The sequence below is a fragment of the Caretta caretta genome, chromosome 21 (genome assembly GCF_965140235.1).
Source record: "Caretta caretta isolate rCarCar2 chromosome 21, rCarCar1.hap1, whole genome shotgun sequence".
Lineage (NCBI taxonomy): Eukaryota > Metazoa > Chordata > Testudines > Cheloniidae > Caretta > Caretta caretta.
Genome location: NC_134226.1, coordinates 13,254,175 through 13,275,198, shown reverse-complemented (window position 1 = coordinate 13,275,198; position 21,024 = coordinate 13,254,175). Strand labels below are relative to the sequence as shown.

The window sequence follows — 21,024 nt, the reverse complement described above, 5'->3', positions numbered from 1 at the left end:
AACCCTTCCGAAATACTAAAGTCCAAACAAAAAGAAAAGCTAGAAACTCAAAACTAGGGCTGTCCAATGAGTCTTCAGCTGGGCGCCACCCCTCTACTCGGGGCTGGTCTTCATGCAACCAGCCTGTTTAGACAAGTTCCCCAGCCCCATTGTCCCATCCACCAGGAGGGCTTGTCCAGACAGCAAACTCTCTCTGACTGTTGGCTGAAACCAAACGTCCCTCACCAAGGAAGAAGCGAAGCAGAGCTGAGCTCTGCTCTGCTTCCTGGTCAGTCTCAGACTGAGCTGGGCCTTCTCCTTTCAACACCTCTCTCCACACCTGACATTTGCTGCAGGTGTAGTAGGGTAGCAGGAGGCAGATGGGGCCAGAAGTCCTTGTTACGCCTCTCCTGACTGGTATGGGACCTGTGTGCCCCATCACAGCACTCTTCTTTATACCCACCTTGCACAGCTGTGAACAACAACAAAACTTACAAGCCGGTGGAGAGTCAGCCCTAAGGTGTACGGTATTGAAGAATCAGGTTCCTCTGTGCTTTGAGAATCCATCCAGTTAAGGCCGACCCTGTTACGGTCATAGCTGCTCATTCCAGCAGCTTGGCCCAGTGGATCATGCACTGGACAAGGCCTTGGGAGAGCTGTTTTCTATTCCTACCACTGCCCTGCTGGGTGACCTTGGGGAAGTCACTTTGCCTCTCTGGCCTTAGTTTCCCTGTCTGTAAATTGGCAATAAGGAAGCTGACCTCATTGGAGAAGTGCTTTGAGATCTACAGCTGAAAAGAGATTGGTATTAGCTTTACTATCTACCACATGCTCACTGAAACAAGTTTCAGTTCCCAAGCAGAGGAGCGAAATGCTGAGCATTGGATAATGAAACAGGTCGGTGGGCAGAGGGGAGAGATAAAAGACCATGTTTATTTGAATGGCCGCAGGAAATTGGAGGATTGCAAAATGTTTACCAAAAAAGAAAAAAGCATACTGTGTTTTTTAAAAAAATTACAGAGTGCAGATGGTTTACACCCCATTCATTTATCAAATCCATTCTGATACCAGGCAGTCCCTTCAAGCCCATGACCTGTCATCATTTCCTGGGCATGTCACGGTCACAACCCCCGTTGGTTTTGTTCAAGGACTCCATGCTGCCATTGGCCGCAGCCAGGCTAGTAAGCATTTTCTCCACTTCCCTGGGTAGAATTTGCTTCTCCTCATTCTCCGTCTCCCTGTGGTAGAAATAGTTAAAGTTGGAGACGATGACTGGGACAGGAAGCGCGATGGTTAACACCCCCGCAATAGCACACAGGGTTCCCACTATCTTCCCACCCAACGTGGTAGGGCACATGTCTCCATAGCCGACCGTTGTCATGGTCACCACAGCCCACCAGAACCCATCAGGGATGCTGGAAAAATGAGACTGTGGCTCGTCCACCTCCGCAAAGTAGATGGCGCTGGAGAAGAGGATGACTCCGATGAAGAGGAAGAAGATGAGCAAGCCCAGCTCCCGCATGCTGGCCTTGAGGGTCTGCCCCAGGATCTGCAGGCCCTTGGAATGCCGCGAGAGCTTGAAGATGCGGAAGACCCGGACCAAGCGGATGATCCTCAGTATGGCCAGGGACATGTTTTGCTGCCCATTTTGTTCGTTGTGCTGGACCAGCTCAGTGGTGAGGGTCACGAAGTAGGGAATGATGGACACAATGTCGATGATGTTCATGATGTTCCTGAAGAACGCAGCCTTGCTGGGGCAGACTACAAATCTGACTAAGAGCTCAAACGAGAACCAGATGATGCAGGCTGTCTCTATGACAAAGAAGGGGTCCGTGAAGGTGCTCGGGGCCAGGTTGGCTTTGGTCAAGTTGTTAGCAGCGTCCTTGATGACCTTGAACTCCCGTTCCTCCCTGAACTCGGGCAAGGTCTCCACGCAGAAGATGATGATGGAAATGACAATGACCAAGACTGAGACCAAAGCCACGCCCCTGGCCGCACTGGAGCTTTCGGGGTACTCAAACAGCAGCCAGAACTGCCTGTGAAAATCATTGGTGGGCAGAAGAGTCTCAGGGTCCTTGATGAACCCTTCATCTTCCCTGAACTGGTCCATGGCTTCATTGCCCAGCTCATAGAAGGTGATTTCATCAGCAAAGACATCTATGGGGACATTGGCCGGGCGCCGGATTTTCCCACCGGACTGGTAGTAGTAGAGGATCCCATCAAAACTTGGCCTGTTCCTGTCAAAGAAATACTCGTTTCTCATGGAGTCAAAGTAGCACATCCGCTTCTCTGGGTCCCCGAGTAGCGTCTCTGGAAACTGATTGAGGGTTTTGAGCTGTGTCTCGAACCTCAGCCCAGCAATGTTGATGATGACTCTCTGTTCACCCTCGTCCATGCCCTCCCGCTCCCCCATCAGGTGCTCACCGAACTCTGCAGAGAACTTGGAGAAAATGGTCTCATTGTTGGTGTTCTCACTGTTGAGGAGGATTCTCCAGTGGGGCAAGAGGCTGGCACAGCTGGGGTGTCCCTTCTGCAATTGGGCAGCAGTGCTGAAGTCATTTGAATAACAGGGATCTTCCATTATCTCATCATTGTTGTCAAAACTGACTAGTGCCACCTCCATCTCCTTCCAACTGGACACTTCCATCATACAGTAATCAGATTAGCAGCATAAATCCCGGGGTCAGATACCGGCAGCTTGCGTCTTTCCCACGCTATGATGATCTGCAAGCAAACAGACAGAGATACGGAGATGAATTATGTATATGTGTGTCACTTCCTTCTTGCATGCAAAGAATAAAATAGATCTGAGATCAGGATAACCTTTTTTTTAACAAAAATTAATTGTACTTAGTGATAATCCTTTCATCGTCTCTTTCAACCAAGGACTTTGCAAGCATTCATTATTGCATTTCACCATCACAATACAGCTCATAGTGACCAAGGTTAAGGCAGTAGCAAAGCCTGGGATAGAACCCCAGAGTCCTGGTTGGCAGCCCCCTCTCCCTGCAATGTTTTAGTTCCTTTCCAACAAGGAGTTCAAAGTGCTTTGCACACACTAATTACGGTAACGAAGCTTCACAACCAGTGCCTCCGAGGTCACAGTGAGACAGACACAGATCCTGGAAAAGAACCCAGGTGTCCTGACTGGCAGCTTCCTAAGATCTAACCAGGAGAGACACTGGGCCAGATCCTGGTATCTCTGATGTCAATGCCCAGGATTTGACTCCCAGCCTCCAATTTGACCTGATGAAAGTGCCAGACTGACACCCCAGGAATTGAAAGCTCGCTTATGGATAGGCCAGGCCCAGGAGCAGTGCTCCCTCATCCCTGACCTAGTGGGAGCACTGCTAGGAGAGGAAAGTTCAGCCCTTCATGGGCTCTCTAGGGGTGCTGTTGTGGTAATGTGCACACACATCACATTAAAACCTGCACTGAGCCCCCCCAACTCATTTCTCATCAGCCAGCGGTTACAGACCCAGGCCACATGAGCTAGAGGTGAGAAGCTCCCTATCCCATTACCAGTCCCTGAGTCACTCAAGCCCAGTCCTCCAAGGTATTTTGGCACCTAACTCCCATTGATTTCAAGGGAGTTAGGCACCTAGATACCTCTGGATAAGTCACTTATCTCTCTGGGGCCATGTCTACATTACAGAGGCTCTGCCAGCATGACCCCCTGGCAGAGGGAGCATGTTCCAACAGACCCTCTTCCGCTAGCACAGGAACACCACCTCCTGAACGAGGCTGGCTAAGCTGACAGAAGCACTCTCCTCTTGGCATAGCTGCGTCTGCACTGAGGGTTTTGTCGGCCTACCTATGTCAGCGAGGGGGGATGATTTTTTTCACACCCCTGGCCGAAATAGCCACACCGGCATAGCTTGGTGTCATGTAGCCCAGGCCTGGGTAAAAGTTGCAGAAGCAGTTAAGTGGAAGTCAATTGGACTAGGGCCTTGTCAGCCCAAGAGAGGCTTTGTTGTATTGATCTCACTATACTGGTAAACCTCCTGGTGGAGACTCCGTTATAGTTTATAGCAGTTCCCAGAATGAAATAAGCTACATCAGCACTATTTTGCTGGTATAAACTGTGTGTACTCAGGGGCTTTTGTCTATGTAAGTTAGGAAGGGTGATTTTTTTCCCCACTCCTAACTGATGAAGCTACGCTGGCAAAACTTTTAAGCACAGCCAGGCCTTAGGCTACTAAGTTACTTTGAAAATTCTACCCTTGGTGCTTATTTATCTATACAGTAGAACCTCAGAGTTACAAACACCAGAGTTACGAACTGACCAGTCAACTACACACCGCCTTTGGACGCGGAAGTACATGATCAGGCAGCCGCAGAGGTAAAAAAAAAAGTAAACGCAGTACAGTCCTGTGTTAAACGTGAACTACTACAAAGTAAAGGGAAAGCAGAATTTTTTTTCTGCATAGTAAAGTTTCAAAGCTGTATTAAGTCAATGTTCAGCTGTAAACTTTTGAAAGAACCACCATAATGTTTTGTTCCAGAGTAGCAGCCGTGTTAGTCTGTATTCGCACAAAGAAAATGAGGACTTGTGGCACCTTAGAGACTAACCAATTTATCTGAGCATAAGCTTTCGTAAGCTACAGCTCACTTCATCCACTGAATGCATCCGATGAAGTGAGCTGTAGCTCACGAAAGCTTATGCTCAAATAAATTGGTTAGTCTCTAAGGTGCCACAGGTACTCCTTTTCTTTTTCCATAATGTTTTGTTCAGAGTTAGGAACAAGCTCTATTCCCGAGGTGTTCGTAACTGTGAGGTTCTACTGTCATACTTATCTGATGCCCCAGTACTCACAATGAGAGCTGCTTGGGCATTTCTGGATGGAACATTTTTTCCATTGGAAAACGCCGTTTTGTCCACATCAGAACTTTTCACGGGAACGTATCAATTTCAACAACAACAACAAAAATCCAAATTAAACACTTTGATTTTATTGGAAGGAAAAATTTTAATTGACCCTAATTTTATGTTTAATTTTGTTTTGTGGAAAATTTTGAAATTCTTTGGTCTCATTCCAGTTCAGGCCAAAAGCACATTTCAAAATTGTGGAATTTCCTGTGAAATGTAAATTCCAGCTCCCATGCCTCACAATCTTTAATTAATGTGTCCCCATAATCTTCTGTGATTGCAGGAAGTGCTATTATCCCCACTGTACAGATGGGGAACTGAGGCACAAAGAGACTAAGTGACTTCTCTAAGGATCCACAAGAAGTCTGTAGCAGAGCAGGGAATTGAATCCAAGATGCTCAAGTCCCAGGCTAATGCAGTAACCACTGGGCCATCCTTTGCCTTGGCTCTGTAGCTGTATAAGGGGCATAATAAATCTTCCTTTGTCTTCTGTGTTTAGATTGTAAGCTTTTATGGGCAGGGATTGTCTCTTAGTATGTGTGTTTCCAGCACTGAGCACCACGGGGCTCTGATCTTGGAATAGAAATAATAAAAATAAAGAATTTCTAAATGACAATGCCTGGCAAATAACAATGTCTGGCAAATAACAATAAAATAAAGCCTCCACTGGAAGGCACCAGAGAAGGAATTATTAGTGAAGGAGCATTAATGACTCAAGATCCAGTCTCAAAGACTGCCCTGGGACCTCTGGGAAGCTCACCTCCAGTTGTAGTTCCCAATAGCTCTCTGACTGGATTTAAACTCACAGCTGACTTAGCTTGATGCTGCATGGCACTGAGAGCACTCCACTGTCATTGGCTTTAAAGGGAACTAATTAGGGTATGTCTGTACTGCAAAGAAAAACCCACAGCACCAATTCTCAAAACCCAGGCCAACTGACTCTGGCTCACGGGGCTTGGGCTGCGGGGTTGATAACAGCAGTGTGGGCATTCCCGCTGGGCTGGAGCATGGGCTCTGAAACATGGTGAGGGTCTCTGAATCCAGACTCCAGCCATAGTGGGAACGTCTACACTGCTGTGTTTAGCCCTGCAGCCTGAGCCCCGCAAGCCCAGATCAATTGACCTGAGCTTCGAGAATCAGTACAGCAGGTTTTTCTTTGCAGTGTAGACGTCCACTTAGTGTACTCAGGACCTTGCAGGATCAGTGCTAGTGGCAACATACTTTGCTCTTTGTGCATGGGTGTCACAGTCCCCAGCTATCACCCTGATACACGGCTCTGCCCTCCTTAACCCTTTGGTGCTGAGAATCTGCATCCTGTGGCTGACAATGGGGTTTATTAGTAGGAAATAGTGATTCCTGGTTTCAAAAGAGAAAGGAAACATCAGCACCCACATCTTTGGATGCTGATTTTAATCTTTTGGGACAGCAAAATTCAGCTCTAAAGCTACCCCCTCTAGTATCTGTCTGTCTCTTTTCCCAAACAGGATCAGCCAGAACTACGTCTGATGCATCTGTGAGGCATGAATGTCTCTCAGATTCCTGTGATTCCTTACCCATTCAGAGAGGGAGCACTAACCACATGGATGCATGTGTAAATCAGTGAACATATACTCTAGCTGGAGGGCTGCAATCTTAGCACCCTACCCACCCTGCGTTCCTCATGCCCACATCTGCCTGTCTGGATGCTGGGAGCAGACAAGGGAAATCCTATGATTAGAGAATGTGCTTAACTCCCTCCAACATCCTGCAGAATTGTATGAATGAAGCAGCAACAGCCAAAGGGAGTGGAACACAGGACTTGCTTAGTTGGGGGACCAGTGATCAGCACTACTTGCCACCTAGGAAATGAAAAACCCTGTGAGAGGCAGTTCTGAACTCACCTGACCCTAGTGGAAGTTTCCTCCGGACACTCCAATAGTTAGGGGTTGGCTTTTCCCCAGGGAGACTGTGATGCGCATCAGCACCCCTGCTTTGATGCACATTGTTTCCCTACAGATCTCATGGTTATCCGTGATGAAAGGATGCTTAATACCTGCATTGGTACCATCATCCCAAAGCAATTACGCCTCGCCTCTTTATTTACTCACACCTGGTTTACACCTAAAACTTGGGTCAACCTAACTACATTGCTTAGAGGGGTTAAAAATTCGCACTCTTGAGAGTTGTAGTTAAGCTGACCTAAGACCCACTGTAGATTCTTTCATCAACCTACTGCCTCTCAGAGAGGTGGATTTACTACAACAGTGGAAAACCCCCGTCTACACTACACTGGAACCACTGCAGGGCTGCTGCTATCGTGTTTCTAGCAAAGACATACCCTCAACCTCAACCACTCGTTTGACACCACCCAGTCTGAAATCTCTGAAACCCCGCATGGGCCAGGACAGATGAGGCAGTGTCCTCGGACGCCTAGAGCAGTGGATGAGGCCTTCTGTTCTTGGTCTGACACTATCTCGCCGTGTGACCTTGCGTAAGTCACTTAGGCTGAAATTTTCAATTCCCTACTTGTCTGAGTCCCAATTCAATGTGTCCGTCTAGCACATGACTTTTCAGAGAAGAGGGTCAGCTACCACTCCCATTGGCTTCAACTGGAGACATTTTGGACAACGTTAGCCGTATCCTCTTGGTGCTTTAGTTTAGCCCCCTGATAAATGGAGATGATTATACTTCTCAGCAGTGTAGATGTGAGGCTTCAGGAGTGCCATTTTATAAGGTACCTGGGGCCTGATCCAGTGCCCTCTGAAGTCAATGAAAAAGCTCCAATGGACTCCCGTGAGCTTTAGAGTAGGCCCATAGTTAGGGCTGAACAAAAATAAAATTTTAAGAGAAAACAGCTTTTTCAAGGCAGCAGAAATTTCTGTGGGAAATCTCTCTCACACACACACCAACGCCCACACACACACAAAATACAAACTTAGGGGGTTGTTGAAAAAATTAAAACTGAGCAGGGTTCAGTTGCCAGAAGGAGAAGAAAAAATTTAGCTTTGGGTTTTTTTCTATGCACCCCAAACCTTTCAAAGACAAATTTCAGGGAAAAAATAATGGACATGAAAAATTCTTGAGGGAAAAACAAAACAAAGAAGCAAAAACATCCTCTGATCATCTTGATTCCGGGATGAAAGTCATTGTGCTATATCATGGCTTCTAATTAGGGTTAGGGTTAGGGCTAGGGTTAGGGTTTGTCCCATTCCTCAACCAGCCAGAGATCTCTGCTGCTCATGGGGGGAAGTTATTTTGTACAGCGTGTGATGGGAGCAGAAGTCCACTGCAGGGCTTGATTCAGATTCATGCTTGACATTGAGGCTGTTCTACTGAAAAAGCGGTTGGGGGCATAGCGAGATGTTTGTTCCTCTGGCTATGATTTGCCCTTTTTAGATAGCCCTGTGCAGTTAATTTTTTAAGAGATGCAAAGGATAGTGGAGTCACTTGAGACTCAGAAGTTTCTAAGCTTTAATCTGTTTGCAAACTTAATTGGGGGACGTAGAAAGCTGTCTGGACCGGATCCTCTACTGCTGTAAATCAGCTGGTGTAAACTGCTGAGGATCCAGCCTCTGTATTTTTGGCTGGTGCCTTAGAAAATCTCAAGTAAATCACTGGGAAAAGTAGGAATAGGTCCTGAATCATCTGGCTTTGAAATTAAGTTCAGATCTCAGTTCCTATTTGGCCTAGATTGGTTGCCTAGCAGATAACCATGATGGGTGATTAAGAGAGCGTGACATGGAGGATGCTGGGAGCCCACTCCTGTCCTTTCAGCCGTACTACTTTGGGCTGTGTGACCCCATTAGATCACATGAGCCACAGGACAGGGTCGGGCTGGGTTAGCCCAACAGGGTGCTAGAAGAAGAGCAGTTGATGGTTCAGTATCCCCGGGAAGTGTGTGTTACTGTGTTAGAGGTGCTGGTCTGGTGGATGATTTTCTTAATATTTGCATTGCTGTAGTACACACAGGCCCTAATCAGGGATCAGGGCCCTACTGCGCCCGGTGCTGTACATGCAAAAAGACATACGAAAAGGTGCTGCAAAAGGGCTGACAGTTCCTGAGAAATAAAATCAAGATCCTGACCACTTGTTGGTGCCACGGTTCTTCTCCAGGACAATCAAAATCAGTGGGCTCAAGGTTACCTTCTTCCCCCTCAGAAGCTGGGATTCCTGCAGCACCCTTCTCCCTCCTGCCCTCTGAGGCTTCCTAGGAGCAGCAAAAGTAGCTGGCTCAGGCAGCAGCTGCCTCGAAGTTGGAGGCGGGGAGCTGTGAAAAGGAGCAGCACCTGGGAACAGGATGGAAATGAATCCGTACAGATTTGTGTGTGTGTGTGCGTGTGTGTGTGTAGGGAGTGGAGGAGGGAATGTGTAGGACTGGGGTTGTGGCCATAATTGAATGCGGGTGTGGTTACAGTTGACCCCACCTTTTGGCAAGGAAGTGACAGTTCCCACCTATCCTCTGAAAACTGAAGTCTGGCCAGGCTTTGTGGAAATCAGACGCAAAAGGGGAGCAATTGTGGATAGAGTGAAATCCCTTTAGAACATGAACAGATCTCTGGAAAGTATTCTGCATTATTCACCCAGCTCTCGAGAAAGAAAAACAAATGACCCTGGTTTTCAACACACTGAACAACAACTAACAACATATAACAACACGTTAAAGAATATTCTTGGCCCAATATCAACAGTGAGATTGTGGGGGCATCTTTCTCCCAGCTACTTGCAGGTCTGGGTGCATCAGTAGCTTGATGCATAACTTTCCCTTATGCAAAAAGCTTCTGCTTTCTTGCCAGGATTCATGTAAGAGAGCCAAGCCAGTGACTGGGCACCAGCATTAGGATGTGGAAGACCCTGTATTACACTAAAGGGGAATGTTATACAAAATTCAGAGGAAGGACTGGCTACCAGTTAAAGAACTGCCATGGGACTCGGGAAATCTGGGATTAGTTCACTGCTGTGCCACAGACTCCGTGTGACCTTGAACAAGTCAGCAGATTTCTTTGTGTCACAATTTTCCATCTGTAAAATGGGGTTAAGAAGGCGTCCTTTGTCTGTCTTGTCTATTTAGACTGTAAGCTCAAAGACTGTTCATTACTCTGTGTTTGTGAAGCTCCTCATACAAGAGGGCCCTGATCCTAGGTGTTACGGTAATACAATTTATAAAGATAACAATACTGTAATAGACATAACAACAGGCAGGTGGCAATGTGAGTGACTCTGATCAAATTTGGATGTAGCGAAAAACCACCTGCTTCTGGAGCCTGAAATTTAAAGTGAATGGCAGAAGTGGTCAAACAAAGCAAATTGATTGTTCCCTAAACCCCATTGAATCAGAAAGTATTACATTCACCTCACTAAGTTAGATAAAGTAAAGAGTTTAGCTGTTTAGAAAAATATCAGCCAGCTAGATTCTGCTATTGGCTTCCCCAGTGTAAATATAAAATCACTCCAGGGATGTCCGGGGAATACTCCAGATTTACACCAGTGTAACTGACAGCAGGATTGCTTCACGTTGCTTAGGTGTCAGAAAGAAAATACCACCCTTAAAGGAAAGCAAAATCCATGCAACAGCTTGGAAGGTGTCTTATGTCAAACTTAATCATCATAACGTTCACCATTGCTAGAACCCAATGACCATCCAAAAGGAGAGGAAGAAGAGAGACCACAAAAAAAACAGTGGCTCGTAAAAGCATGCCAATTGCCAGGGATAACTAAGTATGTGCCGAGAGGTGATCTTGCTAATCCTTGTATTAAATATACTTCATGAGGGTTCCGAACCCTTGCTATGAAAGGCCTTAGATACACTGACCGTGTGTCCCCTTACCCATTTTGTATAGTATTCTCTGTCTTTATGACCTTAGAAGAAGATCTGAATATACCGTTGACATTTCAATGCAGAGCCAGGCTTCCCCATGGTAGGTGAAACTTATACAAGGGTTGTAGCTGCCGATTGCTGGTGAGCTATGCTGAGTGCATGGGTTTAAGTTTTCTGCCACTTTCCCTTGCTGGTTCTAGTAGGTGGCATGATAATTCACTTCATATGATTGGTGGAATAATACTGCAGGGCCTGATATGAATAGCAGGCAGACAAAGCCCTATTAAAAATATATAGGGCCAAATTCTACCTTCAGCCAGTGCAGCCCCGCTTGTCTTAGTGCAACTTTGTGCACTTCAATGGAGCTGCGCCAGCGTATGAGAGCAGGATTTGGCCCTCCGCCTGTCATCCTTCAAGCACTTTGCTCATATCAACCAAGCCTCACACACACCCTCCCCTCTGACAGATGGGGAAACTGAGGCACAGAGGGCTTCAGGAACACCTGGTGGATGGCCCTAGTAATAAGGATTGGGAGGGCAAAAGACTTCTTCTCTCCCCTATGTGCACCCGGGGGATGGCGAGATTACAGTCCATCCTGGCGCCCTTTTCTATCGTCTTCCCCCTCTATTGGACAGCAGAGTTGGCTACATGATGCATTTCTTCTGCATGCCTAGGAACAATAGTGTCAATCAGACACAATGGCCCAGGTCCTCAAAGGTATTTAGGCTCCTAACTTCCACTGGAGCAGAAGTACCTTTGAGGTTCTGGGCCAATGGGAATCAATCAGGGCTGAACAGCATACTCAGAGAACAGAACCCAGGAGTCCTGGCTCACAGCCCAGTGCTCAGATAGCCCGCTCATGTCTGTCTGTCTAGCACTCATAAATAAAATTACAATAAAACAGAGTATTTCCAATGCCACAAAACATAATGAAGAGAAATTGAGCCACTTTATACAATACATGCTTTAGGCTTCAGTGGTGATCAGAACCTGAAAATTGTCTCTTTTTTTCCCTCCTAAACCATCAAACATCTGCTTCCTGGAATCTGATTTACTAATACTCTTTATCTTAAATCCCCAGCTGGGGTGGGGAAAAAGATAAAGGTCATTTTAAGGGATAGGTTCTGTTTTTTCCATCATATGGTATTGGCAAATTAGTATGTTTAATGTCACCATTTCACCTCTCCCTCCCCAGCCTCAAAACACAGCAGCAGAAATAGTTACATTCAATTCATTTATGCTTCCAACCAGCTCAGCGCTACGGTTTTTAACAGGAATGACTGCTCACCCTTGCTGCAATTAAAAACCAAACCAAACCCCCAAAGTTATCAAACTGAAAAAACACATGCACTGAGCAGACTTTCCCCCTGCTGCTTAGACTAATGTTTAGGATTTTTGTTGTTGGGGTTTTTTGCCTGTGACCCCCGAAACAGCACGGTCACCTTAGGACTTACCGTCGCAAGGCAGAGAAATGCCAAAGCTCTTTGCATCTGTAAAGTGAAATATTTAATACAGAAAGAGATGGGGAGGGGGAGATAACTCACCCATGCCCTTGCAAAGTCTCTTTGGGATAAAGGGAGCAGCAAGTGGCCCTTTATCAGTTGTAGCCCAAACTGATTGAGCGGTGAGAGTGGTGAGGACTTGGGGATTTGGCCTGCAGGGAAAGCGAGAGCTGGAACACATTTGTTGATCCTGTGCTTGAAAGCCGTTGGCATATGAAAGTGCAGGTGAGGGCTGGGGTGGAGAAGAGGCTGCATCTGAAAGCGACGTGGGGGGGAAACGCCGTGAAAAGCAGGTAAGAGGACTCCAATGCTGCATCCGTGTCACTTGTTGGCCTCATCCCGTTCATTCCATGCTGCTGCACCTTTACTTTCCCGTTCCATGACAAATACTTTTCTACTGAAGCCCCGCTGTGTATGATGTCCTCCGGGTTGTTCTGCTCATCACCAGCAGAGCAGCAGAGCAAATCAACCCTTTTTGGAATGAAACAGGGCATCAGCCACAGGGCCGTGGCCTTCTCTCGGATACTCCGTATAATCCCTGATAATGCCACCCCATATTCCTCTACCGACAGCGGAAAATTCTTGCCTGCGACATTGCGAGCTGGGGGTTGGCAGGCGGGAGGGGAGGAGGACACAGTCATTGACTTCAGAAGAGAGATTTACATGACAGAATATGGCTTTTTATTAAAAAAAGAAAAAATAGATCAGTCTTAACAGGGGAAAACAAGGGTGCCCTCAGATCATTTCAAGAAGCATGTTACAGCCGAGGCGCCTACCTCTCGTCTGCAACCACAGCTACAGCGGTGTCCTTTAAACACGTCTCGTTTACGCTCCCTGTGAGTCAGGAATCGTCCCAGAGGATCACACATCTTAGTCCAGTTTCCTGTCTCCGACGGGGTCCAGGGCCAGATGCTTCAGGGGAAGGTGCCAATAAGCCCCGAAGTAGGTGACTCTGAAATAACCTGCTCATAAGAGGACGTTGTCTTCCGAATTCCTGTCCGCAACCAGCACTTTGGCTGCTGCCCCAAAGCAGGAGGGTTTATAGCCTTTATTAATAAATAAATAACTGAATGACCCTATCAAATGTGACCGTGGATGTTCTCATTATCCATATAAATAGCCAGCCTTTTTTTTGAAATCCAGCTAAGCTCTTGGCTTTGATGTTTTCTTGTGGCAGAGAGTTCCACTGGCTAATTATGGATTGTGTTAAAATCCTTTTTGATTGCCTTTCAAATGAATAAAACGTCCCCTAGGTCTTGCACTATGAGAGAGGGGTGAATTAATTGTTCATGGTATTGTAACATCCCTTCTTAATCTCTCCTCAGTGATCTAAACAGTCCCAAGCTTTCGAATCTCAGAAGTCAGTCCAGGCCTCTAATCCTTTTTGTAACAACTTCTACGTCTGCTGTCTCCTTTTGGAGCTTGGGTGAACACAGGATTCCAGCTGATGATGTGCCATTAATTGCAACAGCATTATAATATTTTCACTGGTATTGTCTATTCATGCATCTTTAAATGGCCATTGCTTTCTTGACTGCTGCTGCACGGTAAGCAAGGTATTCATGAAGCCTTAGGTAATGATGTCCAGGTCCTTTTCCTGAGCAATTACAGTGAATTCAGAACCCAGCAATGTACACGAGCTGCTCTTACTTTTCTTCCCAAGGATCTTATCTCAAATTTGTCGACGATGCATTTCCTCTGCATCCTTACCATACTACCCATTCACATAGATTTGTCAGAGCCTTCTAAGTTTCCCCAAAGCCTTCTCTAATCTTTGTTACCTATGTCACCTGCAGGTTTTGCCACTCAGTGTGTGGCCTTGGACAAGTCACTTTGCCTTTCTTGCCTCAGTTTCTCCACCTATAAAAAAGGGATAATAACTTTTACCCACCTTGGTGAAGCAGTTTGAGAGCTATAGATGAAAAGAGCCATATAAATGCTATGTATTGTTATTACTTGAGACCCAAATTCTATTTTATCAGGGTCCTACCTATATCTGTTGTAACCCTACTATTTATTTCAGTGAGCGCGTGTTGAAATTTGTGTCTGGTTTAGCTTGGCTGTAAACTCTTTGTTGGCAAAGACTGTCTTTTTGTTCTTTGTTGGTGCAACACCTAGCACAGTGGGTCCTGGTCTGTGAGGGGGGCTCGCAGGTGCTACCACAATTAATAAAGAAATAAATACATCCTCCAAGCTGATTCAGGGCTACAAGGACATGGGTCCTATTATGTCAAAATCTCACATGCTCTTACCACAGGATTTGAGCCCCAGATAGCAGAAATCTTATGCAATCAGCTGATCACAGGGGATTTCAGCGGAATACTAACTGCCTCTGGAAAATCCACTCCTTCTGACTTTGGATTCAACCTAAAACCCAAACCCTAGAGACACGTTTGGACCTGAGGATTCAGATCTAACTCCCCGAAACGCCTCCAAGGAATGAAAGGAAGTCCAGATTCCTGGCATCCTTTTGGTCCCACCCATGTCATTAATATGACATCAGAGGTGTTGAACATTGTAACTCTTAGTGCACCGGTGGCAGGCAGTGAAATCTACGGTGATGAGCACGGTCTAAGAATCTGCATAGAACAGAAGAGAACTCTGATGGAATCTTCAGCCATTCTTCCATTGCCTATTGCATCCTTTATTTCTGGGGGGTTTGTAACACTCTCGTAGAAGCCCAGGTCATCCCCTGGGGGCCTCCCAAGGGCTTAGATGGGGGCAGAGAAGTACTTGCTGTAAGAAGCTGGAGGAGGAGTTTACTGTAAAAAAGCAGGGATCTGAGAGGGAAGACAGAGCCTCAACAGCACAGCTTGACTGGTCTGGATGACCTTTCCCTTCTCCTGAGCTTCCTTTTGCTCTAATCTGTTCTTCCAGGCCTGCAAGAAGCAGGCCCCACGCCACACAGTGATGCAACCTTCCAGGGGATGAACTTGGCCCGTGGCTGTTCTAAAACCATGAAAGAAAAGGATCTGTATCGGCCTTATGTACAGATACGGGAACCCTGCCCAGCAGCCAGGTCTGCATGCACAGGTCTGTCACTGAATGGGTGCATTGGCGTAGGGAACATCAATTCTGACGTTGGACATTAACAAGCAACTTGAGTGGCAGCATAGTTCAGTGATCAGTACACAACACAATCAGGAGACCTTGCTTCTAAGCCCTGCTCTACCAGTGATTCCATGAGTGACCTGGGTTGGGTCACTGCCTGTTAATTCAGGGATTGTATAGCAATATGGTTCCCTGGGGGTCCTGGCTGCTTCTCTAATGCTAATAATAAGTTTAGCCCTTTATTCCTAGTAATGAATCATTTAAAAATGGACGTTGACTCTTAAAATACATTTGTTATTAATAATTGTATGAATCATTTACACCAATGAAGTTCAGCCTATGAGGTCACTCGTGGGCTATTCCCTTAGGTTGTTCATTGGTCCCCTGCTGTTCTTTTTCCTCCCTGATTGGATAGCTGATTCTCTCTCAACAGGAGAATGCCCAATAACGCTCTTATTCTCTTTCCTAGAAGAATATTTGGACAGAGATAAATCACATCCAAATGTCATGCAAACCTGTTAGCATGGATGTTTGTGAATGGGGGAAGAACAAGAGGCATGGACATGATTGCACAGAGCAGCCATTCGGAACTGACTTGAATGCTCATGAGTCTGGAGCATTTGACCAGCCCAGGGGCCCACACTGAGCACTGAAAGGTATCTGGAGTGAAGCCCTTTCTTCCACCAGCCAAGTTTCGTTGCGTGCCTTACGCCAATGCTGTGCTCGGGAGAAGAAGGTGAGGAAAAGTATCACACATAGTCTCCTCCACAGTTCCACGCTCCGGGTTAGAGGACCAGGACATTGTCCATGCACGGTTATCCGCTTTGTGTTTGCAGCTGTATATTTTCCATGCACTGCTGCCCACTGGGTTCATGCAGCAACATATTTTGCAGGCTCATTTCCCCACGCTCTGCCGCCATGTGCACGTTTTGCAGGATCAGTTCAGGCTCCTCTTTCTGAAAACTCCGTCCACTATTTTCTTTCACAATAATTTTTCTGTTCCAGGGGCCTGGGCAGAAAAAAAGCCTGGTGTAAGGATATGGAAACCAACCCAGCCCAAAGTTAACCTGCAGCCCATACCAGTTGGTGATGTCCTTATCAAAGCGACGACAGTTTGAACATCTCTCAGCAATTACACAGTAACAATAGTTACTGTCCATTTCAATAGTGTAAAGAATAGGGCCTTGCATATGCCTCTGTTATTCCTGTCCCCTGTCAACAACTCCTGCACCGTGCAGTGGTCCCATAGACAGCAGGCTGTAAATAATGAGTTGCTTTCACCACTTGAGAACAGGGTGCTGGCTCCTTGTCTTGGCTCTCTTGCTGAAGATGCTACAGAGTCCTTTTCAAAGCACAAAGGGAAATTATGGGAGCTTTCATGTCTAGGTGGGTTTCTATAGCTCGCGTTATGCAGGAGGTCAGACTAGATGATCCAAATGGTCCCTTTTGGCCTCTGAATCCATGAGTTGTTCGGGTTTTGGAGGCTATTATAGGACAAAAAGGTGACCAAGGAAGGGTTGTAGTGGTCTGTCAGATGATTGGTTGGTTCTAAGTATCCCAAAATAATAATGGTACCAAACGATTCAGGGGTGCCAGGAGTGTCTTGAGCCAGGTTCTCTGCTGGTGTAAACTGGTGCATCAGCATCAGACCTGCAGCATTTAATTCCAATGAAGAATTTGGCCCTAAATTCATCGCCGGCATGCATGCGAGGGGGCAGACTCACAGGTGATTGACGGTCTTCTCCACCCAGAGGGAAAGTTGGCTCGAATCACAGGAGATACTGCCTCCCAAGCATAGTTCATGAAGCTGATACCAGACCTGACTTACACCTTAAAGAGGTAAGAGGATGGATACGTACCGACCACCACCAGGCAGGGCTGCAGTCAAGCCTGGCTACACAGAGTGCCTCCCCATCTGGGGAGATAAAAGAACTAATCAACTGATTGCAGCCATCTGTTTTCCATCTGTTTTGATAGGGGACAAACTGCAACACAGAGGGCCTGTTCCTCCATTCCTTGCTCGCACCCATCTCCCTCTTGACTTCAGCGGGAGTGTCACGCATGCGAGGAATACAGGAATCACACACTTTGCTGACTTTCACAGGAGAGCTCAGAATAACCAACAGCCTGGCAGTGAGAGCACTCACCGGGGTGGTTAGAGACCCAGGTTCAAGTCCCTGATCTAAATGAGGCCGCACAGACACCAGAGCCAATAGCTGAGTGGTCAAGACCCGCCCGTGGGAAGCTGAGGTTCAAGTCCCTGCTCTGCTTGGTTTAGACCAAGAACTTGAACCTGGATATGTCTACACTTGGGGGGTGGGGATGTGCACCAGTTAGTATCAGAGCCGGCACTAAGAACAGCCAGGTAGATGGTTGGGTTCTGAAGGCTGGGGTGGGATTCAGAATCTGAGCTGGAACATCTACAAGGCTAATTATAGCATGGGTCTGTAGACCCAAGCTGCGAGACTTGCTGCCTTGGGTTTTGGGTGTGTGCAGTACAGTGCAGACCTATCCCTACATCTGAACTGAACAGAGACTTAAAACCTGAGTCTCCTATATCTCAGGGAAGTTCCCGAGTCCTCAGGTGGGTCTCTCAGTCTCTTCTGGGGTGGGTCTCAGTCTCTTCTGTTGGAGCTGTTCCACTTTGTATGCCCAATTAAATAGTCATTGGAGCAGGGACTTGAACCTGGGTCTCCCATCTGCCAGGTGGGAGCCCAGTCTATGGGGGGGGGGGGTAAGGGAGAGCGAAGGGGGTCTCTCTTTCTCTCTCGGGTGTGGGGGTATGTAAAACTGTAAAGGGTCTCGGTTTTGTCCTGCTGGGGGTGGGAAATTTCTTTTCTTCCCTTTTTTTTTAAAAAAAAAAATCAAAAAGTTTCACAGGACAGAAGAAACATTTAATGCCCAGATTTAGTTATCGGTGCTCCGCATCTCTGCAGATCAGGCCAGCTGGCTAACTATAGTTTTAGATGCTAATTTTAGGCAACCAACTTTGTAATTGCTGGGTCTAATTTCCAGAATTGTTGAGCGCGTACAAGCCTCAGTGGGAGCTGCTGGTGCTCAGCACCCCTTTAAATCAGGATCAGGTGTCCCAAAAATTGAAGTTGCCCCCAAAACTAGAGGCCACATTTGGAAAATCTGGGCTTTGATCTGTTGAAATTTAAACCTCTTTTTCCTTTTGCTAATGAGCCACTTGTCACTCTTGAACATGTACTTGTCCAGTTGCTTGGCAACTCTGATAATGTCATTATACATACAATCAAAGCTTTGCAATGCTATGAGAAGCTAAGCTATATGTAAAACCAAGAGTTCCCCCATACAGGGATCTGCTTATTGATAGTTAAAATACCCGAGGAATTTTAAAGACAGAATAATGCTTAAAACAAAATATTAGACAACCTGAATTTATAGCCAGGCTTACAGAATGATGATGGCAGAAAAATCTACTTTAATAAGGAAGAGGATAATGAAAAGAGAGACGGCCAAAAATGAAAGGTGCACAGAGGCTGTGTTGACCAAAATACATTTAAAACTTCACAAGGAATATGGAAAAACTATGCAATGCCTATTCGCGCATGAGTCAGTGATGAGAAAAAGCCCAGGATGGCTCTTTAAAAGACAGGAGGGGTTCCCCCCCCTTTTGCCAAGAGATGTAGAAAGCAAATGCTCTGCATGAGTATTTGCAAAAGACACAGAAGGTCACAACCCAGTGATTTGGATGCTATTGCATTTCCCCTTAGATAAGTAATTACACATCGAAAAAGGATTTCATCACCTATCCCTTAAGCATAGTACTTCTGGAAATTAGATCCCTTAAAGTTGCAGCCAATGCTTACAGCACAGCGTGCAGGCAAGTCACTGCGGAGGGTGTGCAAGCAAGGAAGGGAGTCAGGAAATGTCATTAGCACAATTGTGTTTATGAAAACTAAGAAGGATTGGAGGACAATGGGAGGTGGGGACGTGAGAGTTTTCGTATAACTGTTTCTGTATGGGAAAGGACCGAAAGGAGCTGCAGGATCACATGCAGTGTTTAAGCAGACAGAAACATCACCTGCATTTATACCAATTGTAATAGAATCCAGAGGCTTCAACCAAGATCAGCACCCCTACTGGACACAGTGCGAGACTCATAGTAAGAGAGAGCATTTGTACAGCACCTAACGCAATGGAGTCTCGGCCCATGGCTCCTAGGACAGTAGTACAAATAGTAAAAGAAACAGTGCCTGGCCTGGGGAGTTTGTGGTCAGAAGAGACAAGAGGGGTGAGAAAGGAAGAATGATTATCTTTCCTTCACAGACAGGAAGCCGAAGTACAGAGAGATTAAATGATCACCCCAGGACACACAAGAAGTCTATAGCGGAGCCAGGAGATGAACTGAGAATTTCTGACCCTGCCACCAGCACCCCAGTCCAGTACTTTAATCACAAGACCATCCTTCTAATGCCCCAGCCCGGCTAAATACCAGCCATGTCACCTTAACATCGGACAGCCTGGCCAGCTCCAGTTTTGAACTTGTCAGGCAAAATGAGCCGCAGCCAAAAACTCTTATCCAAACATCCCAGATCTGTTGTGGCAGTAAATATGTCAACTAGGAAACAATCCTGCACTGTCAGAAAGACAGGCTGGATAATCTAATAAGGTAGGTCTTTCCAACCCATAGATTCTAGTTTGGATTAGCTCTCAAATGCCTAGCTAGCCTGTATCCCTGTGATGGCATACAAAATAATGAATGGCATCCGGATGATATATGAATGGTATGGCATGGTCATATATGAATGACACAGAAAGGATGGTAAATCAGGCTGTCTTGTTTGCCCTATCCCAACATAAGGACAATCAATACATTAAAATGTAACACATTTTAAAACTGATAAAATGTTTTTTTTTTTACCCAGTGCAAAATTAGCCCGAGGAACTCATTGCCACAAGAGATCGATGAATCCTAGAGCTTAATAGAATTTAGATAAGGATGAGACTTTCATAAGGATAATGGGAACATCATCTACATTTAGATTAGGTAGTTTAAAAAATAGAAGGATTAAAACGCTCCTGCTTTTGGGCATGAGGCAACCACTCACTGAAAGGGGATAGGAAAGAACTCCCATCAGCTGGTTATTCCATAATTGACCACTAGGAGGGTTCTTGCATCTTCATCAGAAGCCGCTGGTCCTGGCCACTGTTGGAGACGATACTGGGCTAGATGGAGACTCCCATGGAAGTCTGGATTCGGATCGCAAACCTCATTCGATCACAGTGACTTGGTCCCCTCTCAGATTCCAGGTAACTTAGCAGGAGAGGGATGTATGTCCCAGCCTCTAATTCATACAGACACTGCACCCAGCTTCAGCACTGTCAGGAGAACAGGCAATGGAGCCATCTGTCAGAGCTTGCAGCCATCTGCACCGGATTCCCCAGAGGAGCTGCATGACATCAGAGGGAGGTTGGCCCAGGGGAAAGGGCACCAATGTAGGGGACTGGGATTCTGTTTTCCAGCCCTACAACAGACACTGTGATCTCAGGGAAAGTCACCTCACGCCTCTGTCCTTCGGTTTTTCCATCCATAAACAGGGGGCAACACGGCCAGTTTCCCTGCTGTAAAGAGCTTTGCGATCTATGGATTAAAAACACTGACTACCTGTTATCGTGATGTTGGCTGCTCCTTGTTGCTCAAAGCAGGAAAGGGAGAGAACAGAGACCAAGTCCCGTCTGCTGGCTTGGGGATGAGGGGAGCCATGTTACCAAATCCTTTGTTCTGTCAGGAATGAGGAATACCATGAGATAAATGCAGACTTTTTAAGGCATTGGTCTAGTGGCTAGAGTGCTGGCCTCAT

At 46.4% G+C, this 21,024-nt stretch overlaps 1 protein-coding gene across 1 annotated transcript; it reads right to left on the bottom strand.

Annotated features, from left to right (window-relative positions):
- Positions 1-893: 893 nt before the first annotated feature.
- KCNA10 (potassium voltage-gated channel subfamily A member 10) lies at positions 894-20,476 on the bottom strand. Its single transcript, XM_048826598.2, has 2 exons — positions 20,272-20,476; positions 894-2,703 (listed from the first exon to the last, which is right to left on the bottom strand). Exon 2 carries the CDS (start codon positions 2,627-2,629, stop codon positions 1,079-1,081), a length of 1,551 nt encoding a protein of 516 aa, XP_048682555.2. The 5' UTR covers positions 2,630-2,703; positions 20,272-20,476; the 3' UTR covers positions 894-1,078.
- Between the last annotated feature and the right edge of the window lie 548 nt (positions 20,477-21,024).

Excerpts from the sequence above, each read along its gene's own strand:
- KCNA10 (XM_048826598.2), bottom strand. The coding sequence starts at position 2,629 with ATGATGGAAGTGTCCAGTTGGAAGGAGATGGAGGTGGCACTAGTCAGT.